The 21,264-nt window shown below is 37.1% G+C and overlaps 2 protein-coding genes across 2 annotated transcripts in view; one reads left to right on the forward strand and one right to left on the reverse strand.

The window, feature by feature from the left end:
• LOC117421339 (F-box/LRR-repeat protein 5-like) overlaps positions 1–20,375 on the forward strand; it is a 35,995-nt gene extending 15,620 nt beyond the window's left edge. The window contains exons 5-11 of the mRNA XM_034035627.3: positions 3,459–3,641; positions 5,159–5,284; positions 8,233–8,381; positions 8,475–8,557; positions 8,904–9,620; positions 10,382–10,530; positions 18,424–20,375. Of these exons, the coding sequence (XP_033891518.1) occupies positions 3,459–3,641; positions 5,159–5,284; positions 8,233–8,381; positions 8,475–8,557; positions 8,904–9,620; positions 10,382–10,530; positions 18,424–18,500 (1,484 nt within the window). The 3' untranslated portion in view covers positions 18,501–20,375. The remainder of the gene's footprint in view (positions 1–3,458; positions 3,642–5,158; positions 5,285–8,232; positions 8,382–8,474; positions 8,558–8,903; positions 9,621–10,381; positions 10,531–18,423) is intronic.
• Positions 20,376–20,528: 153 nt separating this feature from the next.
• The window catches only part of cc2d2a (coiled-coil and C2 domain containing 2A), a 35,771-nt gene continuing 35,035 nt past the window's right edge, over positions 20,529–21,264 (reverse strand). Inside the window, exon 39 of the mRNA XM_034035597.3 lies at positions 20,529–21,229. Within this exon, the coding sequence (XP_033891488.1) occupies positions 21,041–21,229 (189 nt within the window). The 3' untranslated portion in view covers positions 20,529–21,040. The remainder of the gene's footprint in view (positions 21,230–21,264) is intronic.

A 21,264-nucleotide genomic window follows, 5' to 3' on the forward strand; every position in this document is an offset into this window, starting at 1 on the left:
TGAAACGCGGGAGTGCAGAAATAAAGGAGATATATTACATTATACCTAAAAGCCCCGGGAGCAGTCACATTGACGGCCACACAGAAAACAATTGCATTTTGCTTATACAGAACGGTATACTACTTTATTATTTTTATTTACCAGTCCGCAATGTGTTTAGCTGTAATCAGATTAGTCTCTACTCTCTGTCTGAGTGAATGACTGACAGTGTATTGTTTTCAAGCAGCCATTTGAAGGCTGGCGCCTGCTTGCCAGCTGCGCTGCTTTGGTCAGTCAATTAGCATCGGAACTAGTGAAAATAAATACAAGAGACCGTGGAGTTTTATAACGCAACAAAATATGGAGTTGATTTTTTGGATCAGATGGCACGGAAGTATTCCGTGAAAGCTGGCTCCCGACGGTGGCCTTTTCAGGTGTTTTACAATGTAAAACACCTGATGACCTAGCAGCCATCAGCTTCTGGGTACTTTACAAAGAATGCACAGAGAAGAATTTACCAAGGAGAGAATATATTTTACAGTTAGCACAACAACTTCGCTGGCAACCCCGCTGACAGCCGCAAGAGATGCCAATGCCAGGTTGGCAAGTGCAATAAAAATAAAACTTTGGACAGCTGTGTCCTGTGCAGAAAGGCGTAAGGTTGCTACGATATCAAAATTTCAGTTTTTGATTATTGAATCATTTTTTTCCTACGATAAGATATTTAAATTAGTTCACAATGGCACAAAAATGTAATCCTATTGGAAAATGAAGCATCATTGTTATATAAATGTACATGTCTATAATAGGGCATCACGTGTGAAATAAGTTACTATAAAGTAATATTAAAATAACTTTATTTAATAAACACTGTCATGTATTCAATTAGAAATATCTTGGCCTACTGTTTATCATTTTCATATTTCCAAGTCAGTGATGGACACAAAATCTGATAGAAAAACATTTACCTTTATTTGAATCACATTTTAAGATTACTTGCATCCAACCAGTTAAAAATGGCAATTTTCAGTCCAGGTCTTTGTTAGTGGTGGGGATTGTGCCATACTCCAAAACATTGTATATGTACACTTTTACCATATAATGCGGTTTGTTAGTGTTTGATGTCATCAATGTATCAATGAAAGAGTAAAAATCAAACTAAATATTATTATATAAAAAAGCACATTTAAGTGCATGAACTTTATAATTACTCAAAATACATACAGTTTTACATTGACTTGTAGTCTTTTACTACAAACTACTGCATAAACTTTTTTAATTACTGTGGTGAAAGGATAGTGATTTTTTTTTACATGCTACACCGTTTTTTTAATAAGACAAAATTATTAGTTACATTACTTTTAGGTTTTAAATTCTCATTTTACCCTTGTTCCTCTATTTAAATATCTTGGCTGTGCAAACTTATTAAGATAATGATTAATGTATTCAAATATAATTAGCTAAAAAAAAATTGTTTTTTAATTAAATGCATTTCAGTAGTTGCACAAGCTGTACAAAATAGTAATTATAATAACGTAGACAATGCAAATTAAATACATTTTAAGTTGTCATCATCATTATTATCATTATTATTATTATTATTATTATTTTACCTTGGTCCCAAGATTAACAGGCATTTTCATTTTCATTTTCATTTTCTTGCTGCATGCTTGCTGTGCTTCTTTTGCAGCTGCGTAACTTTTTGGGTGGTAATTGTGAAGATGATTGAATAAGTTTGAAGTGTTCCCAGTTTTCGATGGCACTTTATTTTTACAAGCCAGACAGATCGGTTCACCATCTTCAATTGGTTCTCCCTTTTTCGTTTTTTTTAAACCAAAATAATCCCAAATTCGGGAGTGGCATCTTTTTAACTGAGGTGCTAGTTCCAATTCTTCTGTTACTTCTGCAGCTGCAAGTGGTGGGGGTTCTGCAGACATACGGGGCGCGTTAAGTAAGTGAGACGCTCAGAGTGAGAACGCTCAGAAAGCACACTGAGCAGATTTAAATGACTTAACGCTCTGCTCCACGAGAGCGTTGAGCGACTTTTAAAAATGGCGATTAATAATTTGCTTGTTTAAAATCAAATTAAAATCTCACGAGATTTAAAATAAAATCCCAAACTAGAGGGGAAGGTGGACTAGATTTTTTTAAATACCAAAACATACAATATTTTGAAAATACTACGATAAGTTGTATCGTAGCAATTTAATATCATATATATCGTGGGGGCATTATCTGTATTGATTGTGAACAGCCTTAGACTCAAGGTAAAGGAATATCCTTTTGTCGAAAAAAAGAAAAATAAATTTGACTTTTTTTATAACTTGTGCTGTGCGCTTCTGTAAAGTGTTTTTTTCTAAGTTTATTTACGTTGTTCAGTTGCTTGTGCTCACCTGATAATAAACTGATTGCTGTTGAAAAGGTAAAAATGTATTGCTATCTTTTCGGTTTTATAAATATGTATGTTGTAAACCGATATCTGTTAAGATATTTATTTACATTGTCTTGTTTTGATTTGTAAAATAAATGTGTGTGTGTAAAATGAAAAAGAAAAATGTTTTGATTTGTTCTAGGTATGAGTATATCTCCGGTCCTTCTAGTGTTAAATATCGTATTCCTCTGAATTTTAGACTCCCACCCTTTTAAGGAAAAAATAAAACGCCAAATAAAGATGCATTTACAAAGTTACAACCTGAATTCTGCATATAAGAACCATTTATACAAAGGGAATACTCAATTTTTTACATAGAAGCATATTGGTAAAGCAAGTTGTATACTGGTAAATTAACATGCCTGTAACAACAACAAATCTCCCCTAGTCATCATCCTTTATCCCCATTATTACTTGACATCTCCCAGACAATGACTCCTGCTTCTTTTAAAATGACTGCCTGTAAGTCATGGGTGATTTCAGGCAGTAATGTTTTTGTTCGTCTATTCTCGGGCAGTCAGTCATGTTCCTGCTTGTGCACTCGGGCAGTCAAGTCTTTTGTTGGCGCTTTTTATTTTATTTAAATTTAATTTTTTTTTTATAAATACATGCATAATTATACTCTAATTTATGACACAGCCCCTTTTTGAGAAAAAAACATTTAAGAAGTGCATCCTTAAATCCAAAGGAATATGGTTTATACAGTCAGCATTCGGATATATGACACTCAGATACACGTCAGTTGCGTTTTACTGTCCTTATATTAAAATAAATCTACAAAACTGGAAACAAACAAAATTAACACAAAAGGTTAATTTTAAAGACTCAAAAGTATTCCAGAGTGGACTGTTGTTTATCGTCTACCTTGGTGCCAATTGTATTTTGGGGTTACAAAAATAAGAAAGCTGACCCATGGTATCTCATTCTGATTATGAACGACTCAAACTGTCTATGTATTGTTTAATTTTTTAAAAAGCGGTTCTTTATTCTATGTAGCTTATTGCTGTGTGCTGTATCATCATCTTTGTGTGGGATTTCTGTTTTGTAGGCTTTGAGAAGGACACACAGTCTGTTCATGTTTCCCACCTTCCTCCTGAGGTGATTCTGAAGGTATTCAGATATCTCAGCCCAGTGGAGCTGTGTCGCTGTAGCCAGGTCTGTACAGATTGGTCAGAACTCACTAAAACTGGATCTCTTTGGAAGCATCTCCATCCTGTCCATTGGGCCAGAGGTAAACATCAACTGGGTTTTTTTTTTTTTTTTTTTTTAATGTCTTTTTGAAAGCTACTGTTGCTCTAATGACATTTTCTATGGAGTTCATGGTGTAAATGTTTAAATCTAAACACTGGTACATACAATATATAAAGCTAATTGCATCACCATCTCCTGGTTTTTAGTGTGTCATGCAAATCACATTTGTGTGTAACAAACCGTTCACAAAATACTCAAATGTTTTCATTCAACAACATTGATATACAAAGACCCTCTACAGTGCTTATAGAAAGTCTACACCCCCTTGAACTTTTTTCACATTATTGAGAGATTATATATTAAATGCAAAACTGAAAGATCAATAATTGGTGAAGTCTGCACCCCCCTGAGTTAATAATTATTATTATTATTATTATTATTATTATTATTATTATTATTATTATTATTTATTTCTTAGCTGACGCCCTTATCCAGGGCGACTTACAATTGTTACAAGATATCACGTTACTTTTACATACAATTACCCATTTATACAGTTGGGTTTTTACTGGAGCAATCTAGGTAGAGTACCTTGCTCAAGGGTACAGCAGCAGTGTCCCCATCGGGGATTGAACCCACGACCCTCCGGTCAAGAGTCCAGAGCCTTAACCACTACTCCACACTGCTAATACTTGGTGGAAGCACCTTTGGCAGCAATTACAGCTTTGAGTCTGTTGGGGTAGGTCTCTACCAACTTTGCACACTTAGATTTGGCAATATTTGACAATTCTTTTTACAAAACTTTTCAAGCTCTGTCAAGTTCCTTGGGGAGTGTTGATGGACAACAATCTTCAAGTAATGCCACAAATCTTCGATTGGATTTAGGTCGGGGCTCAGACTGGGCCACTCAAGGACATTTACCTTTTTGAATTTATCCTGAAATCATGTGAATCACTACAATTTAACACCGTTGGAGGCCACTTAACTTGGGGGTGGACACTTATCCAACCAAGCTATTTCAGTTTTTATTTTTTATTAATTTTCTACAAATTTCTAGAATATTTTTTTCACTTGGAAGTTGTGGGGTAGGATGTGTATATCAATGAAAAAAAAACTATTTTAATGCATTTTAATTCCAGGCTATAAGGCAACAAAAGGTGAACATTTTGAAATGGGGTGTAGACTTTCTGTAGTCACTGTATCTTCTAGAGCTGTTTATTTCAGTCACAAGATGACCTTAAGAATTTGTAAATAAATACATTTCTGAGTTTGTGTGTGCCTAAGTTTCCGGCTTAGTCCACAAGGGATGCCTTTCAAGCAGAAACTAAATTATATTTTTAAAAGTAATAAAACTTAATGCTAGATTGTTATAACTTGGAACATCATCTTGCATCTTAATACAGGACATAAATGAGAAATACTGCTAGTCTATTTTTAAATGTTGAGATTAAAATATTCCTTAAGGGTGTGCAGGATGACAAAAAATAGAATGTTGTGCTATTGGTCAGAAAATCATTTTTACACAAGCTGTAACTTTTTTTATTTTTTTTTGGCCAGGTGATTATTATAGCCGCCCGCCTGGAGAGCTGGACCTGGAGCCCGATGATGACTGGGTAAAAAATCGAGAAGATGAGAGCAAAGCCTATCAAGAATGGGATGAAGATGCAGATATTGATGAATCTGGTGAGTCTAGGTGGGGAGTTAGTAGCAGGTTATCTGTTGGTGGTTTATATAGGAAAAAAGTAATGGGCAAATTAACCCTTTGCGGTCCATTTATTCAGCTCGTCTCGGAAGTGTCAGGTCCAATTTATTTTCACACACAGTTTATTTTAGACGTGCTGTTTAAAAGTATTTTTTTTCACAGTAAAACAGGTTTGCAGGGAGGCACTGCATATCAACAGGACACACTCAGTACTGCATCTCCAGCCCCGCCCCACCCCACCCCTTGTTCGCTATATTTTTCACATACCTCTTAATAGTAGTACATACTGATCAATCATCTCCTGATCACTTGTTTTATCACCAAACTTCTCAATAATGCGAACCAAGTCATTATTTTATTACTATAACATCTAAAAAAAGCTCTGCAAATGTCTGTGAAATTTTTTGAGCTCTGGATGCAGAAGCAGCTATCTTGTTTGTTTATGTCTGTGTTATCTATGTGGTGCCGGGGCTATCTGTATTCATGGTTTACACCCCCCTTTTTTCGGCTCCTATCGGTCTCACTCGGCCATTGAATGGTTCTCTGCCTTTTCTGGACAAAAAACGACTAGAGACATGTTTTTTACGTCTTTTTGATGATGTAGGACAGGGTCCGATGTAGGACAGGGTCCGACATTGGACCGGAAAGGGAAAATTGCAATGTTGGACCAGGTCCGACATAGGACCGCAAAGGGTTAACAAAGGTGTTTTATAATGGTTAGGAGCAAGGTAAAATATGTTGATGACTTTATTAAACAAATATCCATGAGTGCAGAAATTACTGGAAGATGATTATTAAGAGGACGAATAATGGGGCTCCCGAGTGGCGCATCCGGTAAAGGCGCTCCGTGTGGAGTGCAGGATGCGCCCTATAGCCTGGACGTTGCCGGTTCGACTCCAGGCTATTCCACTGCCGATTTGTGGACGGGAGCTCCCAGGGGGTGGCACACAAATTGGCTGAGCGCCCCCCTTGAGGGGGCTTAGTTCGGCCAGGGTGTCCTCGGCTCACCATGCACCAGCGACCCCTGTAGTCTGGCCGGGCGACTGCGGGCTTGCCTGTGAGCTACCCAGAGCTGTATTCTTTTCACTCTGCAGAGTGAAAAGAAGCGTTCGGCTGATGGCAGAAGCTTCGGAGGACAGCGTGTGTTCGTCTTCGCTGCTCCCGAGTCATCGCAGGGGTGGTAGCGGTGAGCTGAGCCTAAAAATAATTGGATATTCAAAATTGGGAGAAAATACAAAAAATAATTGGCGATCATTAAATTTAAAAAAAAAAAAAAAAACAAGAAACACCAATAATGGGAAAATAAACAGATTTACAAAAATGTGTTATGCAGTAAACAAGAATAAAATAGTGCTGAGCAAGTTTGTGAACCCCAATGATAATTATGGAAATTCCATAGTTTTACCATGATAGCCTTCTTGAATCAAAAAGTCTTTTCTTAAATATCCAATAGGGTTTATATTGACCAATTCCATGTCTTTTGAAACAAAATGATGTATGAATTAGACAGACAATGAGTAATTAAGATTCAGGGTATGTGAAAAAGTGAACCCCTGGTTTTATCAGCTCAATTAAGGGGATGATTAGAATCAGGTGTTTAAATAATTAGGTAGATCTTCAGGGGTGAGTTTGGGAGGCCCCATCCTATATAAAGATCAGAAGCTTTGTGAGTTTGGTCTCAGGACCTCAGAAAACAGTTATTGATGCTCATCAGTCTAGAAAGGGTTACAAAACCATTTTTAAGGATTTGGGGCTCCACCAATCCACTGTCACAGTCACTCTACCCAGGAGCGGTCGTTCTACCAAAATCTCTCCAAGAACAAAGCGGAAAATCATCACAAAGAACCCCAGAGTAACATCCAAGGATCTGCAGGTGACTCTCGCCTTGGCTAATGTGAGTGTTCATGACTCAACTATCAGAAAAAGACTTAACAAGAATGCTGTTCATGGAAGGATAGCCAGGAGGATACCACTGCTCTCTAAAAAGAACATTGCTGACCGTCTGACGTTCGCCAAAGAGCACATAGATGATCCACAAGACCTCTGGAACAATGTTCTCTGGACAGACGAGTCAAAGGTAGAACTTTTTGGCCTCAATGAGAAACGTTATGTTTGGCGAAAATAAAACACTGCGTTCGAACAGAAGAACCTCATCCCAACCGTCAAGCATGGTGGTGGGAGTGTGACGGTTTGGGGCTGCTTTGCTGCCTCAGGACCTGGACGGCTTGCCATCATTAACACAACCATGAATTCTGCATTGTATCAGAAGATTCTAGAGGAGAATGTCAGGCCATCCGTCCGTGAGCTGAAGCTGAACCGAAAGTGGGTCATGCAGCAAGACAATGATCCTAAACATAAGCAAATCTACAAAAGAATGGCTGCAGAAGAAGAAATTCCGTGTTTTAGAATGGCCTAGTCAAAGTCCGGACCTAAACCCCATCAAAATGTTGTGGCAGGACCTGAAGCGAGCTGCCCGTGCAAGGAAGCCCTCAAATGTCACTGAGTTGAAGAAGTTCTGTAAGGAGGAATGGGCCAAAATTCCTCAAAACCGATGTGAGAGACTGACCAACAGTTACAGGAAATGCTTAGTTGAAGTCATTGCTGCTCAAGGGGGTGCCACTAGTTACTGAATCTAAAGGTTCACATACTTTTTCACACATGGATATTGAATGTTGAATCACTAGTGGATAAATAAATGTTGAACAAGTATCATGTTTTTGTGTCATTTGTTTAATCAGGTTATCTTTATCTATTATTAGGACTTAGATTAAGATCTAAACATTTTAGGTTTGAAATGTGTGAAAATTCTAAGGCATTCACAAACTTTCTCGGCACTGTACATGCAATATTCCTTTAATTTCCATTGATTTGCTTTTGTTTTAAAAGGTGTGGAGGAAGTCTATGTGTATTATCGCTGTTTGTTTTTCAGAGGAGGCTGCAGAAGATTCCCCAGCTATTAACATTGCACAGAGAGAGAAGCACTTGCTTAATGGGATGATTAAAAATCTGCTTCCAGTGGTCGGACCGTCTGTGAAATCTCTCATCCTGGCATACAGCTCTGCTCTCTCCAGCAAAATGGTATGAACTACAGAATATATAACTATTCTTTAAAAAAGAAAACATAATTGTAATGGCATTGGTAAAGAGAGGTTTATTTGTTTTGTATTTCAGATACGACAAATGCTTGAACTTTGTCCAAACTTAACACACTTGGATCTCACCCAGACAGACATTACTGACTCGGCATTTGACAGGTACCGGTAAATCATTTTTACTGTTTCCATGTCTGTAGTAATTGTTGATTTATTTGAGTAACTCTGGATTAAAGCTGCATAATTGTTTTATTGACTGCATGAAATCATGATATAAACATACACATACATAAATTAGAAAAAAATATATAATAATTGATGGAATAAAACGGTTGGAGTTAAGAGACTGCATTTGACAGGTAAAGCATTGCCCTATCACTTCCTTGTATGTGCAACTATGTGTGAAGCAGTTGGTGTGTAGAAGTTTTAGTAATTACAAAATTATAATGGTAATAAAAAAATAACTTAATAATCCCATTTATGTGTTGTCTTCTGGATTTTCTCATAGCTGGTCGACCGTTGGGAGCTGCCAGGCGCTGGAACACCTGGACCTGTCTGGCTGTGAGAAGATCACAGATGTGGCGTTGGAGAAACTGTCCAAGGCTGTTGGAGATCTCACAGTGCCAGATGGAAAAGAGGGAATTACTAAGAATTGTCAAAACAATTGTGCAAAAATCTTAAAGGGACACCAACAGATCAGCCTGCAGCCCAGCAATGAATGCGGTCTCCGTGTGCGGGGGCATCAGACACTTATCTTTAAAGGCAAACCCGGAAGTGCGGTGAGCGTGTCCTCGCGGGCCTGGATGATAAACCGAGCAGACATGGTCGATATTGAGGATGCGGCTGAGTGGAGGCAGACAAGTGTTGAGGGTCTTCGTTTAGTAGAGGCTCCACCAGCAGGCAACGCTTCCAGTTTAGCCTCTTGCTATTGCAGAAACAACAATCGTGGCTTAAGGACTAGTGCCTGTAGGCAGCAGTTTACCTCTCCTGCTTCCTCAGCACTTTGTGGCCATTCATTCTGCTGTTCCGAAACAGCACTAAGGACTATTGAAACACTCCCAGAACCCTCTGTGCTGTGCAATAAAATGTTCAGGACTAGACAGACAGAGGAGAAGGACATGGCTTGTTCTGGGAGTGAAAAAAGGACAGATCATCCTCGAGCTAGACGTGCTCTAAAGTTTCTGAGTTTGTCTGGATGTTATCAGATCACAGATCTGGGGCTAAGGTAAAGACACAGCTCCTAGAATACACTGATATAAAGTCTTTAAGCTCTGCATACACAAGGAAACTTGTGGGATGTTTCTCAAAGTGGCTTCTGCTTTGTGAAAAATGTTTCCAGAGACCTTTGACCAATCAACTTCCACAGAATATGGCATGGTTTTGGACAACTGCTAAAATAAATAATTTTATTGACATGTTTGCTGACAGTCCAATGCCATGTCTGTTCAGCGTTAAAGATAGAGTGCCATAATCATAGCCTTTCCTTCATTTCCAGATTGTACAGTGGGAATGGGAACGCATTTCTAAAAATATTTTCAGGAAACATGTTCATTTTTTTAAAGGCATTTTCTCATGCACCTTGTATCCTAAGTTGACCAGGGGGTGTGTTTCATTCATTACGTTAGTTAAGTACTTTTTGTTATTCAATTTAACATAACATAACATTATCTTTTTACTCTCCTCCCCCCTCCCCCCTCCCAAATATATGGTGTGGGGTTGATGCATGAAAAACAAGCTCAAGGTTTTTCAATCGAAGGGATTTAGCCATGCCTTCAACTGTCGGTAGTCGATGTTGTAAAATTGACAACAGCTATGATCCATCTTGCCATTTTTCCCCCAAAGTGACTGGGATATGGACGAAAACACCAGGAACTGTTACAGGTTAACTGAAAATGTAATTTTGTTAATTTTAATCAGAGCGAGAGCCTGCCAAGAAATCAGATTGGTTTGTGTTTTAATTGTTCTTTCTTCTTCTGCTTCTTCCAGAGCCCTCTCCTTGCATGGCGGTCTCCCTTGTTTGGAACACCTGAATCTTTCTGGCTGCCTGTTTATTACTGAAGTTGGATTACAGGAGTTGGTCTCTGCTTGTCCTGCTCTAAACGATGAGCACTTCTATTATTGCGACAACATTAACGGTAACAAAGTGTTATGTACACTACTCTAAAACAACCCAAAATTGAAAATTGAACTGAAGCACTTCATAAAACTATATCTATTTTCACATCACTCTAGCTTGTTGCCTAGGCTATTTTAAAAAATAAATAAATAAATAAATAACAATCTCACAATACAATAATTTCTGAACAACCCAAACTTACTGGGTCAATTGCAGCATACCAGTAGTTTAGTCCACAGGAACTGAACAAAATTGATCTCAAATTTGGCAAAAGCTGCCTCTGTAATTGTATGAACTGTCCTGTGTGGTTACTGGCTTGCTGGCATGCGGGTGACTTTTTTGTCTACACAGTTTAACATAAACTAAACTCAGAAATATCGTTCCCACATGTATCATACAAAATGCAGAGGTGCTGTGTTGCATTTATAGATTAACTGAAAAAACAAACTTATCTTTATCATAAGTAGAGCCTTTATTTTTTGTTCAGTTCGGGGGGGGAATTTAGCGGTTTTTATTTGACAATAGGTTATTTTCAGTTATTTAAAATAAGTACCATTCAAACAAATACATTTTCAGTTTTTTAATACAGTGCCTTGCATAAGTATTCACCCCCCTTGGACTTTTCCACATTTTGTAGTGTTACAACCTGGAATTAAAATGGATTTAATTAGGATTTTTTGTCACTGATCTACACAAAATAGTCCATGATGTCGAAGTGGGGAAAAAAAAATCTACATATTTTTCAAAATTATTTACAAATAAAAAACTGAAAAGTCTTGATTGCATAAGTATTCACCCCCTTTGCTGTGACACCCCTAAATAAGCTCTGGTGCAACCAATTGCCTTCAGAAGTCACATAATTAGTTGAATGGAGTCCACCTGTGTGCAATTAAAGTGTCACATGATCTCAGATTAAATACACCTGTTTCTGGAAGGTCCCAGAGTTTGTTAGAGAGCATATCTAAACAAACAGCATCATGAAGACCAAGGGGCTATCAAAACAAGTCCGGGATAAAGTTCTGGAGAAGCACCAATCGGTTGGGTTATAAAAATAATATCCGAAACTTTGAACATCCCCCGGAGCACCGTTAAATCCATTATTAAAAAATGGAAAGAATATGGCACAACCGCGACTCTGCCTAGAGAAGGCCGTCCACCAAAACTCAGTGACCAGTTAAGGAGGACCTTAGTCAGAGAAGCAACCAAGAGGCCAATGGTAACTCTGAAGGAGCTGGAGAGATCCACAGCTGAGATGGGAGAAACCGTCCATGGGACAACTATAACCCGGACGTTCCACAAAGCTGGGCTTTATGGAAGAGTGGCGAGAAGAAAGCCCAGCTTTATGAAAAAAACCCATACCAAATCCCGTTTGGACTTTGCCAAAAGGCATGTGGGAGACACAGCAAACGTGGAAAAAGGTTCTCTGGTCTGATGAGACCAAAATTGAACTTTTTGGCCTTAGCGCAAAACGCTATGTGTGGCTCAAAGCCAACACTGCTCATCACCCTGAGAACACCATCCCCATGGTGAAGCATAGTGGTGAAGCATAGTGGTGGCAGCATCATGTTATGGGGATGCTTTTCATCGGCAGGGACTGGGAAACTGGTCAGGATTGAGGGCAAGATTGATTGGGCCAAATACAGGGAAATTCTAGAGGAAAACCTGTTTCAGTCTGCAAGAGACCTGGGACTGGGGCGGAGGTTCACCTTCCAGCAGGACAATGACCCTAAACACACAGCCAAAGCTACACTGGAGTGGTTTAAAAACAAGAACCTGAATGTCTTAGAATGGCCCAGTCAAAGCCCAGACCTCAATCTGATTGAGAATCTGTGGCAAGACTTGAAAATTGCTGTTCACCAACGGTCCCCATCCGACAGAGCCTGAGCAATTTTGCCAAGAAGAATGGGCAAAAATTGCAGGATCCAGATGTGCAAAGCTGGTAGAGACTTACCCAAAAAGACTCACAGCTGTAATTGCTGCCAAAGGTGCTTCTACCAAGTATTGACTCAGGGGGGTGAATACTTATGCAACCAACAAATGTCTTTTTTTTGGTTTATTTAACTTTTGTGTCACAATAAAAAATATTTTGCACTTTCAAAGTGTTAAGTATGTTGTGTAAATCAAATGGTAAAAATCCCAATTTAAATCCATTTTAATTCCAGGTTGTAACACTACAAAATGTGGAAACGTCCAAAGGGGGTGAATACTTATGCAAAGCACTGTACATTGAATGTACATTTCACTAATACACGTACAAACGTTAACTTGCATCGTATGACTAGCTCACTGTGGTAATTAATCTCAGCATTTAGGAGTTATTTACTTATTTTTTCCTAACATTTATCATGGTATTCTGATTAAGGTTTGAGATATATGTAGTTATAATAATAATGTTAATCATAATACAGTGCTCCCCCTTTTATAAGGCAGCCCTTTATACTGCGGAACAGGTTATAAGGTAGTGTGGTCATGGCTCCCATTTGCCCCATAATCCCATTACGCTAACACTAGTATTCTCGTTATAAGGCGGAACACACACCACGCAGTCTCTTAACTGTGGCTCCCGACTACAGCATTATAAAGGGTGAGCACTGTAGTAATAATAATAATAATTAGGCAGTTGTACACAAGCAAAACGTTAATATGCATTAGTAGAAGCGTAACTACAGCAGTTTTATATTTACAATAACTTTTTCGGTTCATCACTTAATAAAACCGTAATGGCAAAAAACAAACTGTTTGGGTGGGTTCGTGGTCACTTAGCCCGTTGCTAAGCAAATGACGCATTAACGCAAAGTACGCGTATTAGGTAGTGCACAAAATTGATTGGTCAGTTGCAGTTTCTTTGCACGCTGCCTACCTTCTGAAAGCCGTTTTCTTTATCTAGAAAGAAAGTAGTGCATGATTGACATTATTTAAAATATGTTGCCAAACCCACGTTTATCAATTTTAAAAAAATAAAAAAACAAATCTGTACTGAGTATGAGGTATTCAGAGATCTTGATGCATGCATTGATAACTTCTCGTCTTGCTTATTGCAATTCTTGTTGGTGTACCTGCCATTAAACCCTTTGCGGTCCATTGTCGGACTGGGTCCGACATTGCAATTATTCCTCACAGGTCCGTTGTCGGACTGGGTCCGACATCATTATAGCAACGCAATAAACAGGTGTTTAGTCGTTTTTTCTCCGGAAAAAGCCGAGAAAACCATTCAATTGCCGAGTGGTAGCGACAGGAGCCGAGACAAGTCGGGGGAAAAAAAAAAAAAAAAAAAAAAAAAAGGCGTATTTCATGAATAGTCATACATGGTATCAGGTATCAGATAATGGGCGTCCATAATAAACAAGCTGGCTAAGTGCGTCAGCGCACTGAGACTATCATGGACATTTGCAGAGCTTTTTTCAGATGTTATAGTAATAAAATAATGACTTGGATCGCATTATTGAGGAGTTTGGTGATAAAACGAGTGATCTGGAGATGATCGATCGGTATGTACGACTATTATTATTATTATTATTTATTTCTTACACAGCTGAACGCTATAGCAAACAAAAGGCTGGGGAGGGGCTGGAGATGCCTAGTGTGTGCTTTGTTGATATGCAGGGCCATTTAAACCCGTTTGACTGTGAAAAAAAATACTTTTAAACAGCGCGTATAAAATTAACTGCGCGTGTGAAAATTAATTAGACCTGGCGTGCCTGACGCGCGATTAATAAATGGATTAATAAATCAGAAGGCTTCAGATTGTTCAGAATGCAGCTGCCAGTCTGCTTTCTCATACACGTCGTTCTCAACACATTACTCTAGTGCTTGGGTCCTTATGTTGGTTACCAGTGAGCTACCAAATTGATTTTAAAGTTACTGTAATAATCTATAATGCCCTTCATGAATTAGGGCCATCCTATCTCCATGAACTACTAACTCTGTATATTCCTAGTCGTTCTTTGAGATCAGAAAATGCAGAACTTCTAATTGTTCCAAAAAGTTGTCTTAACCCTAGGCTGCCTACAGGGAATGACCGTATGTGGGTGTGAATATATGACAACTTTGTGGTAGTGCTTGTAGTTTGGTAACCGTAAATCAGAAATTAAAACCCAATATATCAACAGAAAGGCATTAAGTAGACCTTTCCAGTGGTATAATATGTTAGGTTGTGGGATGGGTTATATTTTTTCACATGTAAGCCACGCTTCCCAAAAAATATTAAATTGTATAATAAATAATATGTGTAAAACATACAAATGTACTAGTTTTTCTAAATGATGTAGAAAGTATATAGGAGCCGCACAATTTTACAAGGATTTCAAATCATAAGTCAGAATTGAAATTGCTTGTATAGTTGCAGAGCTGTACAGGGTTTTGTAATGCATGTACTTTACAAAAAAAGAGCCGAAATGACAAATGCAGGTCGGCTGTGAAATGAAACTGGAAATGTAATATTATCTTGTTTGTGATGAAAGAAAATTATTTACGTGTATAGTGGAGCTATGTTGAGTTTTTATTATTATTATTATTATTATTATTATTATTATTCAAAAAGAAAAAAAAAACTTGCAAATAAAGTGGGCTACTATATTGGTAAGAAAGAAAAAACAAATGACAAAAAAATGTACTACCAATAAAAATAGCTACATGATAATAAAGGTAATAACTCTAAATAATTATCCATCGTTTTACACACACGGAAACGAAGTAATCTTAGGGAAAGCACACTAATAATAATAAAAATATTGAAGTTACACCTAAGTTATATAGGCATCAAATGCATGCAACTCGTTTACATTAGTTCCGCCTCCGTCCCGAGAAACATTTTCAAAACAGGACATACAATAAAATAAAAACAAATGTAATTAAAATAACAGAAAAAATAAATAAAAAGGGGGGATCTCAGATGTCTGTACAGTAACTTAGTTTTTTGTCTCAATCACCATCTCCTGCCTTGCACGCAATCAAACACGCACACAGCAAGTATTTTTTTAAAAAAGGGTATATCAAGTTTTTTTCTAAATGAAACCTAAAAAAATTAAAAAGTGATTTTAATTATTCCCAATTCTTATAGATCAGCACTTTAGGGCATGTAGATACAGACGTTTCAAATGTGTGAGTACCCCATTGAACTCCGCTGTAATGGAAGTTAATCATCCCTGACTCAATGAAAAAAAAAAAAAAGATTGCTGGTTGGACGGCTGAGATATGATGCGTTTTGTAATCGACGTCATAGTATCGAAATTAGAGCACGTTGGCAGCAAAGGGTTAAAATAGCTGGAGCCAGAACTTTGCTGTTGTGCTCCTCGGTTGTGTAACTCTATTCCGATTTACTGTTAGACATGTTGAAACATGGAATTCTTTTAAATGTAAATTGAAAACCATTTTTTGAATATGCTTTTATTTATAATTAGATAACGGCAATCTAACCATATTCAAGTTAGTTACAGTAAAAAATAATAATAATAATAATAATAATAATAATAATTAAAACCTCAAAGAAAACCTGTAACATTCATGATTTCACTTTTAGAAAAATATTTGCAAACATTATTATTATTATTTATTTCTTAGCTGACGCCCTTAACCAGGGCGACTTACAATTGTTACAAGATATCACATTATTTTTTACATACAATTACCCATTTATACAGTTGGGTTTTTACTGGCGCAATCTAGGTAAAGTACCTTGCTCAAGGGTACAGCAGCAGTGTCCCCACCGGGGATTGAACCCACGACCCTCCGGTCAAGAGTCCAGAGCCCTAACCACTACGCCACACTCATTTCCACTACTAAGTGCATCTGCTCTCTTTTAGTGTAACCTGTTTATCAGCATCAGTAAACAAATGGCTGACATAGTACATGTTTTAAATGCAGTCCTAAACAATACTTGCTGAGTTCGATTTTGAGACAGATTCTTCTATCTGTGTTTTTAATGACATTACGGATAACAAATGGGACACAGGGATATTTGCATGTCCTGCAACAGTATTATCAAATGTTCACAAAGACCATGTTCTGATTAGAAACATTACTGTAACTATTTTTTGTTAAGTAAATTTGCATGCCTAACATTAAAAATCAGTGATTTTATTTAACAGCAAATACTGGGAAACAAATTTTTTTTTTTTTTTTTGAAGAGGAAAGGTAAGTGGAGGTAAGTAATGCATTGAGAGTGGTGCAATTTGTTATTTCAATTGGCTATAAAATGAAAAGGAGAAATTTAATTGTAGGTAGTTCATCTGAGGATAAAAGTACAAAATGTACCTTTTTATAGAATTGCAGATGTACAGTAGCTGTTTTTGTAAACAACTGTTTGGTTACCAGATTTTATAGATTGACACTGTAATCCTGCAAATGCTATGATTATGTACTACCTACTCCTAATGTTGCAATTATTATTCAATTCAGTTTAAAACTAAACACCTGCTTGAGGTGCACAGGTTTTCCAGCAATTCTAATAACTACAGTGCTCCTGTAGTCAGGATCCAGAGATAAGGTTTATGTTTGACATAAGAATACAATTGCTAGGGGGCAAATGGGAGCCACAACCATATCGCTTTATAACCTGTTCCATAAAGGTCTGCCTTAAAACAAGAAATCACTGTATGTAATTTGCAAGCAGACACAATACAGCAGGGGTGGCCAATCTCAATCCTGGAGGGCTATTCCAAAATGTGATAATTATGTACTTCAGGGTCTGGATGGAGGTTCTGTTGGTTCAATTTAAAAAATTTAGAACAGGGCTGGAATAAAGACCAGGAGTGGAAGGGCCAACTTTGGCCACCCCTGCAAATACAGTGATTCATTGACACCAGCATTAACTCCAGATGAAACCCAATATTGATACTACGACCATATTGTAACTGCCCATATTCCTGGCTGGTTTCAGACCATTGGCACTGATCTGGACTACTTTTACATAAAGGTTAGGTTAGGTAGTCCAAGATTAGTGCAATATGGGTTAGCCTGTCATGTTTAAAAGGTAAATTCAGCTATGACCAAACATTTACAGTATATGTTGTAATCTCCATACAAAGGTAGAACAAGTTACACTTTTACATTAACTGCAGTTACCTTGTATATGGGTACAAGTATTTTTTTTGTTTGAGCTATGAAATTGTATTTTATCAAACGGGAAAACCATGTGTGACTGCAAATTTTGTACGTTTCATTTCTAAACTTGCTGTTTAGGAATTTGAGAAGTAGATTGATGAAGTGGGAACCTTTAGTTACTCAGAATCTGTATTTTAAAAGCACCTCCATTAAATCTGGTTGGTTATGTCTTCTCAAATGGGCACAACTCAAGGCCAGACCTGAGGCAGTGTGTTTTTAAATGGATTACACTGTTACAATGCCAAGACCTATTGTACACAGTAAATGAATACTTTTGTTTTAAGAGCATCTTTTCTTTCGAGCTTCAGTTTTAAAGAAAGTTTTTACAACCAGCCAAAAAAAGGAATGTATCAGTTAACCTCATCTTTTTAACAAACCTATGTTCAATAACTAAGATTGAAACCCATTTGTACACAAACAGTTGTTTTTGCAAATGCTGTTTTATATATCTTGGAAAGCTCTGTTGGTGTGATTAAGTAATTAATCTGTCGTTCCTCTCCTCTCTTTATACAATTTAGCATTTACAGTTCTAAATTGTATAAACATGCCCAATGATGTGTACAAAAATACCATGGTTAAAAACAAGTAGTGAGGTCTGAATACACCCCCTTGGAAACCATTGTTTTTAGGTAGAAGAGAATTCTAAGACACATGCTGACAAGGCAAGGAATATTCTGAAATACATTAATCAACAGTTCATTGTACAGAGATGTATCCAGACCATAAAAAATGAACAGCAGCTTAAGTTTATAGGGGAATGTCCCCATAATTAGACTCTGACAGCATTATACTTGTATGTCTTTCTACACAGGTCCCCATGCGGATACCGCCAGTGGATGCCAGAACTTGCAGTGTGGTTTCAGAGCATGCTGCCGTTCTGGGGAATGAACACCTCCCCCACCCTTTCTGTATGCTTCTCATAGCTGTACAGGTTTTACTTCATGCACTTTACACTAGGAATAACATTCAATGTATTTTATCCCTTCAGATGTCCTAAGGATAAGGATAGATTTGGTATAGCATTTGTTCTCAAAATACAGTTATGTTAAAGATGTTGTCTCATCTCAATCTGCTTTAATTACATAAGGAAAAATATATGTAAGTAAAGGTTGTTTTGTTAATGTCTTGAACATGGGTATTTCAAAAACATACAAACATTGAAAAATAAGGGTCCAATATGGAGTGGTATATTCAATGCTTGATAACTTAAATATGTTGAATAAACTTCTGAAAAAAACAACTGACTTTTAAGGTTATTTCACAATCAGATCAATACCTATAATTAACTATTAGTGTTCCCACATTTGGAAAATAACCCCCTTGATATATATGCCCAGAATGTACCTTTTTTTTACAATAGCAATTCACCTTCAAAAAATAAAAAATAATTTACATTTATCTACGAGGTACAATTCATGATTTTTCATGTTTTTGCTAACATTTGAAAAGGATGAACCCTAAATAATAGATGCTTACAAATGTATAATTCAAAGGCTTTATTTGGCTTTAAATAAATGCTCTACAATTAATTGCCATACCTATATTGCTAAAACTGCTGGCCCACATAAAAGTAGTGAATTCAAATTATTGGTTATTATTTGTTTATTTAGCAGACGCCGTTATCCAAGGTGACTTACAGAGACTAGGGTGTGTGAACTATGCATCAGCTGCAGAGTCACTTACAACTACGTCTCACCCGAAAGACGGAGCACAAGGAGGTTAAGTGACTTGCTCAGGGTCACACAATGAGTCAGTGGCTGAGGTGGGATTTGAACCGGGGGTCTCCTGGTTACAAGCCCTTTTCTTTAACCACTGGACCACACAGCCTCCTGTTGGTTTTCCCTTCAAATTTCCTTCAAGTAGAAAAAAGAAAATACATGTATGTGTGTAAAAAAAAAACAAAAAAACAACAAAACTTTAAATGTTGTTTGTGTAGGGTATTAAATACAGTAGTCTCCAGCTGAGAACACCCCTCGAGATTATGTAAAACTATTTAACTTAGTGGACTGAAAATGTCATGTAGCGACTTTTATTCCAGCGTTTTTCACCTACAAATGTGGTTTTGCACTACACACTGTAGCTTTAAAGTGTAATGTTTGTTTTGTGAAAATATTTGAAATGACAAAAGTGGACATACTGCAGCAATTTTGAATTGTATTTCACCAGTCAATAAATATGTTAACTGCACTTCTAGATTATTTAGAGTGACTGTGTGATGTGCTCTACCTTTTGAATTTTAAGCATGCCTAATCTATCGGGTTAATGTTAATATGCCTGTAATTTTGCCCCTGCCTGAGTCAGCGTCTCCCCCCCCCCCTCACTTTTGCCTTGACAATCTGGTATTTGGGCATATATTGTTACATTCTAAATCTTAACCGTACATCAATATACTGTAGTCCGAGCTTTGTTTTATTTAATATTCAGTGAAAGTGGATGATTAAATGTATATTACTGAGCTTTTAATTTCAAAAGGTGTTCTTTTTAGGGTCTTACCCCATACTTCTATTTTAAAATTCAGACATATATACAGTAGGAAGAAATTATGTTGCAGTTTTTAGTGCTGTTAACTCTAGGCACAATACATTTGATGATGTTTGATGAATGCAGATATGTTTGTATTGTAAAGTAAGAAACATTTGATCTATAATTAATGAGTTCTAATGCATTTATAATAAGCAGCACAAAATGATTACCCACAATAAGATCAATACAATGAGATATAGTTATGGGGTTTAGTACCAATATAAAAATAATTAACTATCATTTCTGTAGAAAAAGAATAACAATAAAACATTAACGTCACTAAAAACAACATCTTTACATGGTTATTTCTCAAAATAAATGAAACTGTAGTCAATGTTTGTAAACATTGGAATTGAAATTAGCACTTTGAGCTGTAGTATTTTAAAAAAAAAATTCTTTCAGAGCACTAAGGAAATCACCCTAGACTGCAAAATCCACCTATCTGTGATTATCCTGGGATTATCCCTAAAAATAAGTGGTTGATGCAATCCAGTTGGCTTCCCTAGTACTGTAATATGTCCTAGAAAATCCAGCTGGGGAAAAGGTTGATGCCTTCATGACCATATTTGGAAAATATAAAGGGTGCTTTAACATGGCAGAATAGTGGAAACTGCTGCATTTAGGCAACCTTGTATAATACATATTGGCATTGACGGACTATATGAACAGTCCTTTTTCTACTGGTGTTTGGGGATGTCAAGTCATTGCCAATGCTTCCATGGTTTGAAACATTTGGTGCCATGTCATGCTAAAGTGGCATTCTTTATAGTCATTTTGTATATTTATCCACTACAGTACCCAAATAGCAAGTAATCTGCACCTCAAAGTATTACCTTCATATAAACAAGAAGATATAATATACTGAGTTCGGACTTCATGAAATAACATCATCGTTATCTTCATTGCTATCGGTTACGGATGAGTGAAGCCACATACACCCACACTGAGAGGACATTGTTTGGGTAAGGTTGGACATGCACAGCCAGGGCAAATTCAACATTAGAAACTTCAATATTGTGCACGCCCGTACTGTATACGGCTTCAATGACGGGCCTTATTTCAGAGAAAGGCATGTGTATTGGAAATCCAGATATCTGAAAGAAAAAAAAAGGTTAATATTTTTTGGTTC

Source organism: Acipenser ruthenus, chromosome 1, assembly GCF_902713425.1.
Source record: "Acipenser ruthenus chromosome 1, fAciRut3.2 maternal haplotype, whole genome shotgun sequence".
NCBI lineage: Eukaryota > Metazoa > Chordata > Actinopteri > Acipenseriformes > Acipenseridae > Acipenser > Acipenser ruthenus.